Raw genomic sequence first — 16893 nt, 5'->3', positions numbered from 1 at the left:
ACGTACATGCCATCACATCAGAGTCTCAAAAAGTCTCCAAGAACGCCAGAAAAAGTAGCTAGATTTGTCGCTAGTAGCATTTTACAAAAAAAAGTCGCTTCGGGGGTCTGAAATCTCGCTAATATGGCGACAAAGTCGCTAAGTTGGCAACACTGCCCAGACAGAGTTAATTTCTTGGTACCATGTACAACATTGCCACCGTGTGGCCATAACCTGAAATGTTTGGATGTGCGATCAGACGTAGGCCTAGAGCAGGGGTCTCAAACACCCAAGTACACCCGGCCCGCGACGTATGTCAAAATAATAATGTAATCCGGCCCTTGAGACTATTTTTAATTGCGACAAACAACGATACTGATTAAAATAGACGATAGTTCCAAGTACGGTGACACATCTCATTTGTAGCCTACTCTGCTCCACTATGTGCTAGACATCCAGAGCTTCATTGAAACCAAAAATCGCTGCGCAAAGTTTTCAGGAAATACTTGTATTACACGCGAGAAACACAAAGACGTGCATTTGTAATGACGCGGAAGCGATGCGGGTGCTGTCTGTGTGTATACGACGGTGTCCACTAAGCATACCATGCTCATTTCGACCCTCTGCCCAACATAGCTTGGAGGTTGCAGTGGTAATCGTGATGATAGTGTCCGTAATGGACGTGGTACAGACAGCAGGGCTAGTAGAAATATAGGGCTCTAAACTACAAAGTCACCCGCAATATGATGCGAACTTCAGATTACCCGCGATGGGAACTGATTTGACCAGAATACTTTATTGTAGGCCTTGTGGTTTAGAAACCATATACATCTTAGGTGTTGGTATACATCTTAGGCGTTTTCCTGTTAATTTGTTATGTGGGTAATATGAAAAAAGGAAAGTAAACCTGCTCAAATATGTTCATCCAGTATTTAGAAAGGTGCATCATTTGAGGTGCTTGCCATCCAGTGGCAAATTAGATGGGTAAATTTACCCCCTTCATAAACTTTTGTTTTACTCAAAGATTTTTACATTTACAGTAGGACTTTATCTCTGACCACTTTCAAGCCATGGCCTTTTGAAATTTTGACATAAAAATCCAATGGTGTTGCTTTCTTAACCCTGACGCCTATAGTTTGCCAGGTTTAAAAAAGTTATGAGAGGAAAATATTTTTATTTGGTGTGAAACACACACATACCTGTTTTTATGCTTTTCATTTGTTTTATAATTTGTATTAATATTTATTTTATCATTATTTTATTTATAAGATAAGGTTGCTAGCACAGGTGTCTAAAACTAGATAAAAACACTTGCACTTTCTGTTTGCAGTTGTGTGTGGTATTTGAAAAAAAGAACATTACATTTTCAGAAATAGCCGGCCCTCCAATCAGATGACGTTGCAGAATTGGCCCCCAGCTCATTTGAGTTTGAGACCCCTGGCCTAGAGTCTATGGATCAGACAGACTGTCAAGGGTACAGCCAGAGAATGTCTAGACGGGCTCTGGTAGGCCTACAGCCTTCAAATGAGACAGACGGACAGAAGTAGACGGGCTCTGGTACAGCCTTCAAATGAGACAGACGACAGAAAGGTACAGGTGACCATAGAAAGCATGGTCTGTTGGATAAATAAATAAACAAACAAACTAGCTTCCGATGCTAACTTCCCGGACCCAACTGCCCTTAACGTTACTGCTTTTTAGCGAAATATTGTGATCTCTTTTTCAGATTAACTTTGTTATGAGCTCAAATCCATGCATTGTAGTTTTGGAAACATTTTCCTTTCCTGTATAGCCAACACTAGACTTGCGATTGGATGATTTGAATTACAGACCTAAAACTGACCAAAGACAACAACAGCTCTGAATCTAGTCCCGTCTTCCAGTTGTGTTTCCCAATGAGAATTGAGAATCCTGTGATAACACCGCCTTAAATCTTAGACCCCGCCCCCAGAGAGGTTTAATTGGACAGTTGTATGACGATAGACAAATGTACCGCCGAATGGTATGCATGGTTTTTCAAACAGACCTGAGGAACATCCTACCATTGGTTCTTTGGATTTTAAAACTATTTAAACCGTTTGAGCGGGTGGCAGGCTGCAGTGGAGTTATGCTTACAGAAAGAGAGGAAATATGACTTTTGATTCGGAATGAATTTAGCGAGCTAGTATTTTTTGACAATATCAGATCGCATAATTTGGATTACAGTAGTTTTTCTTAGAAGATCCCACCGTCTGATTTGTGTTTGAAGGGAATAAGGTAGGACGTGTTCCTTATAACCGCTAACGTTACATTTTTAGATATTTATTCAGCTGGTTGGCTACCGTTAGCTAGATGCTAGTAGCATGTCCTTTTGGAAATCAACAACTCACTCAACTTAGATAGCCAAATTAACGCTGGCCTTTTGTTGGAAACATTAACAGTAAGTCGGGGTTGCATTTTGACATTAAGTTTATTGGGGTAAACATTTAAAGTTCCAACTTAACACACCACTTGCAGCTGTGATGTTTTCAAATGTAACGTTAACGTCATTGCAATTCAACGTTATTAGCCAAGTTGCTATGCTTCCACGCATAACTGTTATCAACGAAACATTGTTGTGTCGTTTCCTAAGGACATTTGTACAACCGTATATATTCGTGATATCTAGAAAATATTGTATTTCATTTGTATACAAGTCAGAAATGTGCATGTAACATAATTAGAAAAGGGCGAACTTTGCTAACTGCCCAGTTCCAGAATTGGCTAACTTTAACTTCTGGTGATGAGTTATGGCACTCAACTAAGGTTATAAGGTTATGTTCTATTAAATTGCATTCGTATGGATGTTTGTGAGTTTGTGTCTGTCAGGTTCAAACGAAGTTGTTGTTCAAATATTACTTGTCCTGGCACTGCCATGTTGCTGCATATTTCAAGTCACCTGTAACGTTAACGTTAAGGAAGTCTTTGTTCTGTTACCGTAGATGAAGTCACCAAAGTAACAGTCAATGCTAATATCTTGAGTAACAGTGCTTGTTTATTTGTTTTGTTGATTGCAACTTTGCATAGCTATTTTACAGCACAGACAGACACGATAGTCCAAAAATTCTAAAATAATAGCCCAAGTGTTTCTCCGCATCGACGGTTTTAAGATGGCAAGCGCACTAGCATGTCATCGCTTCGGTCCTTAAATTTAGTGGCTTCTGTTCACAGGGCCGTCGCCATGAGTTCCCTACTGGAGTCGACGCATAACCTCATGCAGGTTTTCAGCGGAAAACTGGAGGATTTCCTGAAAGAGATCGATGATGTCCACATGGTGTGGCTGGAGGAGATTGAGCAGGAGGCACAGAGAATGTTCTCCAGGTTGGGCAAAAGCTTATTTTTGTGAAATTTGACCAGAAGTCACTAGCCAAGTTTGTTTTGTTTACCCCTGTGTAATATTTTGTTGCAGTGACTTCAACACAGAACCAGAGTTAATGCCCAAGACTCCATCCCAAAAGAAGACCAATCGCAGGAGACGGGTGTCTGTCGGACAGAATGAGAATAAAGCCAAAAGACGGTGAGACTTTGTTTATCTGTGATGTGTCATGCTTTTAGTGAATTTTATTTGTCTTAAGATTGTGAATGAATAGGATGGTATCAGGTTGATATGATATGGTATGTCTGAAATGTCTAGACTTATATTTACTATAAATCAAGAGTCCTTTTATTATTATTTTTCTCCTGTAAAGATGTCTTAATATGATTTTAAGACTCCCGCTGCTTTGACTTTCAGCCTCTCCAAGGGCAAGCGCAGCAACCTGCGGCGTTCCTCAGTGCAGCTTTCCCTGAACGCTATCCCTGAGAGCCCATCCGCAAGCGCAGAGCCAGATGTCGAGGAGCCCCAGCGTAGAACCCGTCGTAACAATGCCAAATCAGCTGCGGAGCAAGGGCCAGTGAAACGCAGCACGCGCAACAAGCCCACCACTGCCTCCGCATCTCTACAGGAAGTGGATGATGACACCTTTGAGGAGGAGGAACCCATCCAGGAAGAGGAGGAGGCTCCGGTTAAAGCCATGGAAACAGAGTCAGCCAACTCTGCCCAGCCTCCCCAGGTCTCTTCCCCAACCCCGGCGGCTGTGGAGTCTGAGGAAGTGGAGGATGCTCAGGTATCGAAAGCCACAGTGGTGCCGGACACTCCTCAGGGTCCGCCGTCCCGCACTTCTGTGCGACGGTCGATGACCGCACGGCACTCCCTGGCTGGCCTGAGGAGAAGCCTAACACAGGAGGCAGTGAGGAGGGCCTCCAGACGCTCCTTCCTGAAGAAGAAGGCCAGGATGAGCAGATCGGCCTGCAGCAGCTCTGTTGGTGGTGAGTCCTAACAACCCAGTAGGCGATATGGCAAAAGACTCAAATGGCGATATAATGATGCCATGAAAAATCATTTGCATGATTTGGATAAAGGCCCCCGTTAAGCAAGCATAACCATCGTATCCATTAAAATGTCATCATGTATACGGTCAATAGAATAGATCTTCTATATAACAGAACTTATTCTGACTAGGCTACGTGTAAGTGGAATATATTGTGTGTTTTGTATGCTGTGTAAATTTGGTTGGTCATGTTGTGATGGGTCGTGAGAACGTAGAATGGAAAATGTGAAGTAATTTCACTGTAATTTTTGGTACTGATGATGCCCATTAAGGAGATGATATTCGCTAGAGGCATTTATGAAAGTGATGTGGTGAAGCCAAGCAAGGCAAAAGAAATTATTTTGTTACGAGTTGGGAATTCGGTCTATTGTGATCTGTATTTTAGGATTTATGTTCAGCCATATTGAGCAAAAATGTAACGGGGTTCATCCCCACCTAGTGTACCATCTCCCCACCATTTTTTTTGTTGACATCCATTCAGTAATATCTTTGCAGGTAATAACCATGCAGGTCCATAATAGGGCGAGTAACATTAAAAAGTGCCAACTTCTTCACTGATGCTGTTTTTTTCTCTCCTCTGATTCCTGTATGTTTAGAGGACATCTGCCTTGACACAGATGGAGAGGAAGTTGAGGAGATGGAGAGGGAGGAGAAGGTTGGAGAGTGAGTATCTGATTTCTGAATCTTTAGGTGAACATCAAGTGCTGTAATGTCTAGACTTTCATTGTAGTTTTATGTTGTCTGTGAAAGGTTGCCATGGGTTTGGTTTTAGACAGACCAGAGAAGAATACTGTAAACAGCTCTAACTTCCATCCTCATCAACTTTCACTGAACTGGCATTATAAGTGCACAACAACATTTCTGCGTACGCAAATGGTTATACAGTGATAATAATAATTCCTTTACAATAAGCATTATATTTCAGATGACTGCACACTGCAGAAATATTTTTCAGAAAGATTTGATGTTATGTATTTTGTTCACAATGAGCATTTCTCTGCAAAAAAGTCAGATGAGAGAAAATGTCACTTGTTTTAACACTTTCAATGTGCTGCTCTAGCGTTGAAGAACCAGGTGTCATTGTGATTGAGTCCAGTCCTGTGCCAGAGATCAACGTGGTGGAACCGGATGTAGAGGACTCTGAGGTACACATTTCATAACCCCCCATCCCCCAAATCTCTCCCTGTTCAAAACCAGGGATGCACCAATTGTGAAATTTTGGGCCAATACCATTGTTTGAAATAACAGTTTGGCTTACCAATAGACCTCTCCAGAATAAGTCCCGCCCCCTAACTTCCGTATCCATCCAACCTTCGGTCGTCAAATGTCTATGGGAAATAACATGGCGTTTTGAAAGATCGTACCTGTCAAACTCTGTAGGTGACAAAGTAGAAAAAGCTGCTGGGCAGATTGGTCTACACACTTCTGCCATCTAGTCTCGCTACCTACAGATGTTTTACCGGTATGATATTTCGAAACGCCATGTTATTTCCCATAGACAATCGACGCCAGGAAGTTGGATGGATACGGAAGTTACGGAGGCGGGACTTTTTCTGGAGAGGTCTATATGTTTTACTACTTTGTTCTTCTTTGTTTACGTAATTGTTAATTATACCCTTTAGTGGCAGAGTAACAAGAATATGCAATATGGAAGGGGAAAAAAACAACCCTCAAGCCTCCTTTCATAGCATTATCTCTCAGTGTGCAAGTCTGCACATGACACAACATATAGCGATCATGGAACTGATATGAAGATAAACATTCTCCACTGCCATTGGCAAATGGCACGTAATTTGTCTATACTATTCAGCAAGGCCTATATTGACAATACAGATTTAATGTCAAAATAATGAAAGCTTTGCTCTTCGGTAATGACCCTCACTCAGACATACAGTGCAGATATGTGTTGCATGTGTAATCAGTCTGTAGCTTGCTTCCTGTTGGGTTTTGTCATCACAACCTTCTCTCTGTTTCTCTTAGCGGGAGAAGGAAGGCGGACCGGAGGCAGTAAAGCCCGGTGAGCCAGTCACCCGCTACACACGCTCCATGGCTAAAAACACCCCCACCCCCACGGCCGCCGTCTCAGTCTCCCGCATCGAGAAGCCCCAGACCCCTCCATCAGTGTCCGGTAACTGACTGCCACCTTAAGGGCTGACATTCACTAACAGCTGGTTACCTGGACTGTAATCAGGAGATGTGTAAATGGCACGACTTCTTCCTGGAGTTTCTCAGTTCTCAAAGCTGTGTTACTGGAATTTTGAAAGATCACTGTAATTGGACTCCAGTCACATGCAAATTTGAGAGCAGAAAAAGACCATTTCTGTTCTTCCCTTTAAACAACATTTTGCAACTGTCAGCACCCAGGAAGATCATAAAAGATGTGGGATTTGACATTGCAGTGTGTTTGTGTGTGATTAAGTGTTTATTTAAAGAGAATCTTGTCTCTGCAGGTGAGGGTGGTAAGACACCGGCAGGAACTCAGTCGTGAGTAATCATTTCTTTACATATTTGTTTATTTATTTGGTTGTTTATTTGGCTATTTTTGTGTGAGAGAGCGTATACATGATGACAAACCTTTTTGACTCTTCTCTCTCAGGATGTCTCGCTTTGGCTTTAAGCGCAGGGTGGACAGTACATCAGAGGACGTGCCCAAGAAGAAGATATCTCCTAAAAATGTCTCTCAGTCGGTAAGGCCTTTTTTATTTACAAAGGTTTGATGTTTCAGACACTAGTTATCTGTACAGGGTTTCTACGCAGTATGGAAAACCTGGAAAAGTATGGAATTTGATTTGAGTAATTTCCAGGTCTGGATAAGTATGGAAAAAAGAAACAAAGGTATGAAGAACTATGTGTTTCCAGACTATTGCATTTGCAGTACTAATCACTTCACGCAGGTCATAATGAACCATCCCTACTGTTGTGTAGCTTAACTGTCAGTCCCCATCGTCAAGATGCAACTAAAAATGACCCACCTAAATGGATGAATATTAAGTGTCATTTTTTTAAAATTCACTTCAGTTGTCCATACCTTTGTTTTCACCGAGTTATCCCAAACCAGAAGTGGCCGCAATGTCGAATATGGTCAGAAAAATCTACCGAGAAGTTTGGAAATTTGAGTATGGAATTTTGAAATGGAAAATGTGTAGGAACCCTGTCTGTAGGTACTATAAGAAATCATCGCTCACATTTCTAACAGTAAAATGGAGCTAAGTAAAAGGTGACCGGTACAAAAGAAGACCCAAGCTTTCAAAAATGTAACCAGCTGGCTACATAGTTTTAAGTCTATGCTGGCCTGCAGTTTCTTCATGTCCTTCCACCCTCTCGCACAACAGGCAGTGAAACCCAACATGAAGTCCTTCATCCACACTGTACAGAAGAACCAGCTGTTGATGATGACCCCTGGGTCCCTAGGCCGCAGCTCGGTCATGTCCTTCATCAAGCATGGCACTCCTGGCAGGGTTGACCCCAAGGTATGCGCAAGCACCGGTTTACTGTCTGAATGCGCATATGCTGTGCGTATGTAGAGTTTCTACATGTTTGTATGGTGTACATTCTAAATGTGTGCAAAGATGAAGGCATACTATGGAGTGAGCTGCTAACTGGGGTGCCTTTGTCTCCGCAGCTTTCTATTGGTTTAGTGGTAAGTGTGAGCTCATGGGGGTTTGTGTGTGTGCTCTTGCTTTTAGCACTGATTAAACCCAACACTGTTGGCTCACCTGTGTCTTTGGGATGTTGTCTGTCTTCATTCTTCATTCAGCCTTCATGTCTTGGGTGAAGGATATCCATGGTCTGTGTTTATGGGTGTATGCTTTTAACAAAATGAGCCAGTTAAGGGATGTTGGGTCACCCCCCCTCCTTGTTCACAAAGCTGTCCCCTCATAGCTAATATGTTTTGAAATAGTTACTCGATAAATTCTGCAACGGGAATGCATTTTTCTTTAGATGAATCTCATGCAGGATTTAGAATGCTACAACAAGAGATAAGTGTTCCAATCCATGTCTCCTGTAACTAACTGCAATAACAGTCACATGCTGCATTAAGACTTCACCTTTGGGTTGAGTAATAATTCACTGATGCCTCCCAAGTTTCACTGTAGCTAATGCAGAAATGCACATTTCCGTATCATTGTAGGCCTGACTTAATAATGTAATTTCTAAAACTCTTCACAGGAGAGGGAACGGCAAAAGCTTGAGGCTTACAACAAAAAAACTGAACAAGAAAATGAAAGAAAGAAAAAGATGGAAGAGGACAGGAGGAAGAAAAACGAAGAGCTCAAAAGGTAAGTTGCACTGAGTACCAACAGTGCAGTCCGATCACTTGCAGCTGTACTGCCAACATATATGTACTGTGTACAGAATACATGCACATGTGCTTAGTATGTTTTGTAAAGGGAACATATTACATATATGTGCAGAATACATGCACATGTGCTTAGTATGTTTGTAAAGGGAACACATTTACATGTATGTACTGTGTACAGAATACATGCACATGTGCTTAGTATGTTTGTAAAGGGAACATATTACATATATGTGCAGAATACATGCACATGTGCTTAGTATGTTTGTAAAGGGAACATATTACATATATGTGCAGAATACATGCACATGTGCTTAGTATGTTTGTAAAGGGAACACATTTACATGTATGTACTGTGTACAGAATACATGCACATGTGCTTAGTATGTTTGTAAAGGGAACACATTTACATGTATGTACTGTGTACAGAATACATGCACATGTGCTTAGTATGTTTGTAAAGGGAACATATTTTGCCCATGTGATTACCTAGGAATTATACCCTATCCAATTCATTAGCATAACATCCATTATGAGTGTTAATGTATCCTTTACATCATACTAAAATGAGATTTCATAGAACATGCCTCCATTTAAATGAATGCATATATGTTTTTACTCTACTCTATGTTTTCTTCCATAATTATGTTATTCAATGCAGTGTTAGTTTTATTGGTTAGGACTTTGTAGTTGGTCTTATTGGTTTAGAAGGTACTTTGGCTTATGTTTGTGTGTGTGTGTGTGTGTGTGTAGGCAGAGGGAGGAGCGGTTGAGGCGTGTGTTGGAGGCCCGTGAGCGAGGCGAGAAGGCGGAGCTGGAGAAGAGGAAGAAAGTGGAGCAGAAGATGGCCCAGATTAACGAAAAGGAGAAGGTGCGCCACGCAGCTCAAATGTTACTTATGCACGTTGTGCTGGTCATGATATTACCTGCTATGGAATGCTGTATTGTGACAATTTTCAAAACTCAAAACAAAGACTTTAAAATTGAATCTGTTTGCCCCGAGGTCTGTCTGTCGGTTAGCTAAATGAGTCGCTAAAGGTTAAATACATTGTCCATGCATGAGTCATGTAAACGATGTTCTAAGGTTTAGAGTTTATTTATGCACTTGACTGGAAAAGGGGAGTAATTTATGCTCATTTTTATGTTTATTTAACATAAAACGGTCCATTGTTCCATTAATGTGTGGCGGTTAGGCCAAGAAGACAGTGGCCTCCAAGCGGCAGCAGGAGCTGGAGCTGCGCAGGAAGCAGGAGGAGGATGCCAGGAAGAGGAAGCTGCAGCAGGTACAGTAGGGCATGACTGTACACTGGTGGCCAAAAGGATTAAGACAACATATGTCTCAAACCTTAATTTTAATTCAAATTTCCCAAGGACTGTTTCGAAAGAATGGAATTCTATTTCGTAGGCTAGTTGATGTTTTATGGAATATAAGGTCATGGAAATGGAAAGGAAAGGTCATTTAGTCAATTCACTTTTAAATAAACACCGGGAACCTTTTTTCTGTGTGTCTTCAGGAGGAGGAGGAGAAGCGTCAGCAGGAGCTCCGGGCCAAGAGGAAGGCCGAGGAAGAGGAGCGGGCACGCAAGCTGGCTGATGCCCGCCGGCAGCTCGAGCTGAAGAGGGAGCAGGAGCGAGAGCAGGAGAGACGCGCAGCTGCTGAGAGGTTTGTTCTATGTGGTGCTCACTCACTTTGGCGCACTATGTTCTCTACCTGGCGCACTATGTTCTATCTCTACCTTGGCGCCATGCGGATAGGGTGCATGCTCACAATTCCCTGTTCACGTCTACTACCAAGCTAATTTTTGCCCACTTTGTGCCAGTAGATGCTTACCTAGTAGATATCAGTCCCTGCAATCCCTTATCCATGTCCAACACCAAAGCGCGCTCACCTACCCCTTGCTGATTCCATCTTGATCTGATCGCCGTAGTAAACGTTCTCTGCTGCGTGTCCTGTTTTCCAGACAGGAGAAGGAGAGGCAGGAGAGGGAGAAGGCCCTGGCGCTTCAGTTGGAGCTGGAGCGGGCCGCCCGGGAGAAAGAGCGGAGGGAGCTGGAGGAGAAGAGGAGGCTGCTGGAGGAGAAGAGACAGAGGGTGAGTAGCGCTGAGAATGACCAAGCGCCGTTTAAAATGTCACATTCAAGCCATTTTTATATTGTTCAGTCGAGAAGGGGATGTATTTGGGAAATATGGCAACGTGTTGTGTTTTATATCATGTTGTATGGCTAATAAAGAGACCTTAAGACCAGAGCTGAACTGATATCTGCAATATGATGTGAGAAATTGCACTCAGTGACCTTGACAGTCAGGGTGACCGCAGGTCCTTAAAGGGGAACTTGGCAACTATTTCAACGTAATAAACCCGTTTAGAAATCATTTGGATGGTTAAATGACCTGTTCCGATGAAAATGGTGACTTTACCCTCTGCGCCTAGCGTCCCCAGGCGGAAAACCAACCTTGCAACATTGAGACTACCGTCCTGGAAAGAGAAGTGAGAAACAAGAAACTCGTTTTAAATCGTGTTTCTTACCTTGTAACATCCACATAGTTCTGCCAAACTTGCTAACCATTAGCTAGCTTGTAAACAAATCCATGTGCTTTATCGTTTACCTTTTCCCACAGTTTAAAATGGCATAATGCACTATTTCTCCAGCAGAGGGGGAAATCCTGCCAAGTTTCCCTTTAAAAAGTCTTAACGTCTTTAAAATCACTTTTCCTAAAATATGGCCTTAAAGTATTACATTGTCTTAAATTCAGATTAGATGGGTCTTAAATGTTTTTTTAGTCATGTGACCGAAAACGGAGGTAATCTGTTCTGCCAGGTCGAATATTCTCGTTATGCTCTGCGTTGTCTATGATTAGGTCAGAGCCCATTTGTCTACTGTGCAGCTTTTGATGACGTGAAGTAACGGCAATATACCTCCAATGGTTGATGGCCAATTGGGCTACTTCAGCGTTTCTCAAACTACAAGGAGACTGCTTGTCCGTGGAGCCACGGAGTCTAATTATGGCCGGTGCTTCTGTCACTCGTCTGGTAATTTGCTGAGTAATTGATCAAAGTCAAGTCAGACCGCAAAGAACCGCAGACCGACAGAAAAAAGAAAACAAAAGTTTCGGCAATCAGGAAGAAATACTTGCTAATTTGGTGTCGTCAAACAGTCATACAGTTATGTGGTGGGCTTGTGGTAGGAGGTTGGGTTTGTCTTAGTGAAAGAAGTTTAAACCGATTATTGTCATTTTACCGCACTGTTCAGTGAGTTTACTTGGAAAGAGTACTGTATATTTCCATTTTGGTCTTACATTTAATGTAGAAGTGGTATTAAAAGGTCTTTAAAGTCTTACATTTAACTTGTAGACACCCTGCAGTCTGATTTAAACTTCTGTGCTTATTCAGGCCAAGAGCTGAGAATGATTGGTCATTTTGCAACACTTACGTGGGCTTGATCGGCACTTTCTCCTTTTCATATTTCATATTCTATTTCATATTTCTTTTGGGGATGTCACCCAATGGCGACCATTCTGACTCGGAGCGTTGGTCTCACCCCCCCATAGTTACTGTTGTGTCCCACAAGCTTTGAAGCTTGTGTCCAAAATGACAGCTAAAATGTGCGTTTGTTGATTGGCACGTGCATGACTATCTGTTTCCAGGAGGACGAACAGAGGAGGGCTGAGGAAGAACGGAGACGTGTCGCGGCCGCTACGGCGGCTGCAGCTGCTGCACAAGAAGCTCAGGTCAGTAGTGAATCGTGATCTGAATGATTGCTTACAGAAACACTAGCAGTGCCTCGTCTACCCCCGCTGCCTAACGGCTCCCGCACACAGCTGCGTTCCGTCAACGCATGCCAGTGGGTGTTCCCGACGGTAGCTATGCAAATGACTTAAGGTATAACCGTAATTTGATTGGCTGGTGCCGTCTGTTTTTCGCTTGTTCGTAATTTGAATGGCTGGTGCCGTCCGTCGGTGCAGCAACAGCTGAACTTCTCAACGCGAGTGATGGGAGCAACGCGACGCAACGGACCCACAATTCAGTTCGGCAACAGATGACGTAAGCCCATGTAAAGTGGACGGGATGCGTCTCCAGCACTGCAACGCACGCAATTGTGTGCGGGAGCCGTTAGTCAGGGTTCCCACGGGTCATGGAATTTCTGGAATATCATGGAATTTTGGAAAGTATTCCAGACGTGGAAAGTCAGGGAATTTTATCACTTTGGGGGCAAAGTCATGGAATATTAGGCAATTTTGTTGTAGCAGTTTAAAATGAACTTAATGCAAAATTACATTAATGCAAATCTATTTCCACTCAGAATTGTTGGTTATTTAGCTTTACTACTTGCTTGAGTTGTGGTTAATCCAATTTTGTTTATTCAATGCTCATTTATTCATCTGCCACTCTAAAGTTAAATATTCTTGCACGCATAGACTGTTCTCAAATAGTTGGTCGGTATATTGTACCCTTTATTATATAGTAGGTCATGGAAATTCAGTTTTTTGTCGGGGAAAAGTCGTGGAATTTTACATTTCACCTAGAGTGGGAACCCTGCTTAGTGCTCACTGAAGCCCCATATAAAGTGAGTTCAAACATTCAAGGTTAGAGTATTTTTTAGCTGATTGTGAATTTTGTTCTTTTCATTTTAAGTGGTTGTCCTTCGTTCCTTGACTTGTGGATTTCTACCACCACTAATGACTCAAGTGAGACCAGAGAAATATTTTCAGTGGAAACTGGAGTGGAGTTCATGCTCTGCTGTGTCAATTGAATACCTTACACATTTGTTAGCTAGGAAGCTTCACCGTTTTCAACCGTTTTACTGCTATGCAAAGTGAATCTTATTTCTCCAATCCTTCCTTTGAAACCCACAGCTGAAGGCCACAGCGAGCAAGACAACTCTGCTCAATACAACCATCAACAAAGGGCCTGCACTCAACGTTACAGTTGATCTCGAGGTACACATTCTGCATTCTAGAAATGCATAGATTTGTTCATTGTGTAGACCAGCGGTTTTCAAAGTGGGGGGGCCTCAGCAAGTTGGAAGGAAAAATAAAAGCAACAAATACATTTGAAAAATGTAAAGTATACATATTACTATGAGGGTTGTTATTCAATGCCATTATAATAATTTTTTCGCATATCTGAACATTATATTTTCCATGATAAAGACTGTGAATAATAGTAGAGTTATAGCTCTCATAGCAGAAAGCCTCAAATGCAATTTTTACACACTGTATGCGCCATCGCGAAGTGCTTGTGGCTAAAATAATTATTAGGATTAGCAGAATGTATTTTTACATTTGCCATAGAATTGTTGATGGGTTTAATAACACATCAAGGGGTCCTTGGCCAGAACCTAGTGGTATTTGTTGGGGCCTTGTTGTGGAAAAGTTTGGGAACCCCTGGTGTAGACAAAGCACCCAATCTAACCCCCTTAAAACTTCTGTAGTCCTACTGTTTTGCCATAACTGTTTAATGCGTCCCCTTTCTCTGCTTTAGGGTACTCTTCTGAAGACTCCATTGAGCAAAGGAGCGGCTCTTCTCAGCATGTCTCACAAAGGGGCGTTGAATGTTACTGTTGATGTTGAGGTATGGTGCCATCATAGGTTTCATTCCTCATTTAATCACCATAATTGTGTTTGTTGCAGCCAACCTATTGTATATTGTGTTAACTGTTATGGGGCATTACTTGTGCTAATTACGAACAATTGGCAGAGCACATCTAGTTTATGATCCAGTTTAAGTGTGGGATTTATCATCCAGCAAATTTGGATGGTTTAGAGTGCTTGTTGCACCCTGACTTAAGTTCTCTTATTTTTTCTCTTAAAAGAAAATGTGAAAGAAATGTAAGTGAATATTGCTGTTTGAGGCCCATTGACTGACCTTTTTTTTTTTTTTTTTTTTTTCATGCTTCAAAATGCCTACCTTACTTTATGTAAATGATTGTCAGTGGACAAAACCACATTTTAGGCCTTGAAGTCATTTTGAATAAGGGTTAATCTCTCTCTAGGGGATTGAGGCTTGCCTCACTAGTCAGTGCCTAGCTAGTGGGTGTCCTTCAGTGACATGGCCGCTCTGTCCCCCAGAACTCTGTGATGAAGACTCCAGTGGGGACGACATCAGGGCTTAATTCCACTGTAGTGCTAGATTCTAACGTCACACTGGACGTTGAGGTACATTGGTGATGGGTTTTATGGAACAATTGTTGATGTATAGGCTTGGTCCTCACAACTTCACAGTGGTTTGTTGGTGTTGCATGAACACAAGTTGACGTGCACTATGGGTCCAGCAGTGGTCCTCATTTTACTCTCACTTATGTTTGGGTGACCTGTCGTGTGCCAAGGGTTGTTTACTAACCTGCTGCTAAACCTGGGGTGCGTTTCCAAAAAAACATAGTTCCTAAATTAGTTAGCAACTATGGTTTTGGGAAACACGCCCCTGCTTAGTAAAAACAACCTGCAACAGTGATCTGGAAATGTTCATTGAGAATCAAGAGAGCCATTCAGTGGTTTAGTTGTTGATGAAACCAAATCATATATGAAAATCAGTGATGACATAATTGGAGTCATGGAATTTCTGGAATATCATGGAATTTTGGAAACTCTATTCCAGACATGGAAAGTCAGGGAATTTTATAATTCTTGGGGCAAAGTCATGGCATATCGGGGAATGTTGTTGTAGCAGTTTAAAATTTACTTGCCAAAATACATTAATACAAATATTTCCACGCATAATTGGTGTATATCTAGATATTAGCTTTACTGCTTGCCCAGCTTTGTTTATTCAATGCCCATTTATTCATCTCCCGCTATAAAAAAGTAAAAGATTCTTGAACGCTGCGCGGCTGCTCTGAAATCATTGGCCGGTATATTGTGCCATTCATTATATAGTAAGTCATGGAAATTCATATTTTTTGTCAGGGAAAAGTCATGGAATTTTACATTTTAGTAAAAATGAATGACTTAGTGGGAACCCTGTGGTGTGCTTGGAGAGGTTTGGAGTTTGATTTGGAGGAGCGATGTTTTTTTGTTTTTGTGTGTATGTGTTTGTGTGTGTTTTCTTCACTGTGTGGTATTCTTTTGATCATCTTTTATTAACCCACTGCATTTAAATCATTTTATTGAATGTCTTTTGGTGTAACCTAACTTCTGAATATGAATAAATCGCTAGACAGTTCCAGACCATCTTAAACATATATTTGATACATAAAATAATAGTGCTATGGAAATGCCTCACAATTCCGCACAATAAATCTGACAATAAACCCATTCCACGCATTCAGAGCATCCAACAAAGGGCTTCATCCTCTCTCCTTTTATCTTTTTGCAGAATTCACCACAATCTTATGAAATCACTCCAAAAGGCAAGAAAATCACTACACTGCTTAACCCTGAAGATTATGGGATGGACCAGAACAGTGACGACTCCACTGATGACGAATCGGCGCCAAAGAAACCCATTCCGTCCTGGGCAGAGGGTAGGCTTTTTTCCTTTTTTAAAAAAAAAAAAAATCTTGATTGGTCACTAAAACAAAACTCCGAAGACTGCAGAAAATCTTAATCTGATACATTTCTCTGTTTGGTTTCATTTCCAGGTCTTCAGCTTCAGCAGGCCATCATGAAGCAGTACTATGACCCCGTTGATCTTCACGCGTACTTTGGGGTCGTGGAGATGCCCAAGCTGGAACGGATATTCCACAAAAGCAAACCACGCTTTTTCAAAAGAACCAGCTCTGCTGTATGGCACTCTCCTCCTCGAATGGGCAGTCTGTCCCATTGAAGAGACTGTTTTGGGATAAAAGTTTTATTTTTATTTTATATTTTTACAATTTTTGCCTAGTCATTTTTTTGACTTTTCAAATAAAGTTTGTCCTAGTAGAAGGAAATTATGTGAATGGGAGAGTGTGTGGAATAGTGTAGTCTGGACATGATTGGTGAACTGTATTGTATACTTTTTCTTTCCTGATGTCAAACAGTTTTTCTGTCTGGTTTTGTTGTGCATTTCAAAAAAGATGCCTTTATGTGTTTTCCTACACAGTTTCTGTGTATTTGTATTCTTCACCTTGCTGTAAATGTGTTCTGTCATGGCTGGTTGTATGTCTGATCCAAAAGTAGCATACACATTTTGATTTAGTTGCTAAGATGAATAAATCCCGACGTGACCGATTGATATGGTTTTGTAAACTTTTTGAGTGCAATAATTACATTGTCTCTTTGAACTCCATACATTTTCAGTTTTGGATT

General features: G+C 41.6%; 1 protein-coding gene across 7 annotated transcripts; it reads left to right on the top strand.

Annotated features, from left to right (window-relative positions):
- Positions 1-2061: 2061 nt before the first annotated feature.
- Positions 2062-16819, top strand: LOC121724051 (inner centromere protein). 7 transcript variants are annotated; one of them, XM_042110370.1, is made up of 22 exons: positions 2062-2235; positions 3169-3318; positions 3407-3514; positions 3731-4305; positions 4964-5030; positions 5428-5512; positions 6351-6495; positions 6818-6851; positions 6964-7054; positions 7700-7837; positions 7990-8007; positions 8538-8647; positions 9421-9538; positions 9861-9950; positions 10182-10330; positions 10629-10758; positions 12313-12396; positions 13522-13605; positions 14150-14239; positions 14737-14823; positions 15980-16127; positions 16245-16819. In XM_042110370.1, exons 2-22 carry the CDS (start codon positions 3179-3181, stop codon positions 16427-16429), a joined length of 2676 nt encoding a protein of 891 aa, XP_041966304.1. In that variant the 5' UTR covers positions 2062-2235; positions 3169-3178; the 3' UTR covers positions 16430-16819. The 7 variants fall into 7 exon arrangements, with proteins under 7 accessions (XP_041966304.1, XP_041966305.1, XP_041966302.1 ...); XM_042110371.1 differs by having other exon boundaries at positions 6348-6495; positions 10644-10758; XM_042110368.1 differs by having other exon boundaries at positions 6348-6495.
- The last annotated feature ends 74 nt before the right edge of the window (positions 16820-16893 follow it).

The sequence above is a fragment of the Alosa sapidissima genome, chromosome 11 (genome assembly GCF_018492685.1).
Source record: "Alosa sapidissima isolate fAloSap1 chromosome 11, fAloSap1.pri, whole genome shotgun sequence".
Lineage (NCBI taxonomy): Eukaryota > Metazoa > Chordata > Actinopteri > Clupeiformes > Clupeidae > Alosa > Alosa sapidissima.
This window is presented reverse-complemented; position numbering and strand designations above follow the sequence as displayed.

Coding starts and splice junctions, on each gene's coding strand:
- LOC121724051 (XM_042110368.1), top strand. CDS start 3,179: ATGAGTTCCCTACTGGAGTCGACGCATAACCTCATGCAGGTTTTCAGC. Junction 7,055..7,699: donor CTAAAAATGTCTCTCAGTCG/GTAAGGCCTTTT, acceptor CTCGCACAACAG/GCAGTGAAACCCAACATGAA. Junction 12,397..13,521: donor CTGCTGCACAAGAAGCTCAG/GTCAGTAGTGAA, acceptor TGAAACCCACAG/CTGAAGGCCACAGCGAGCAA.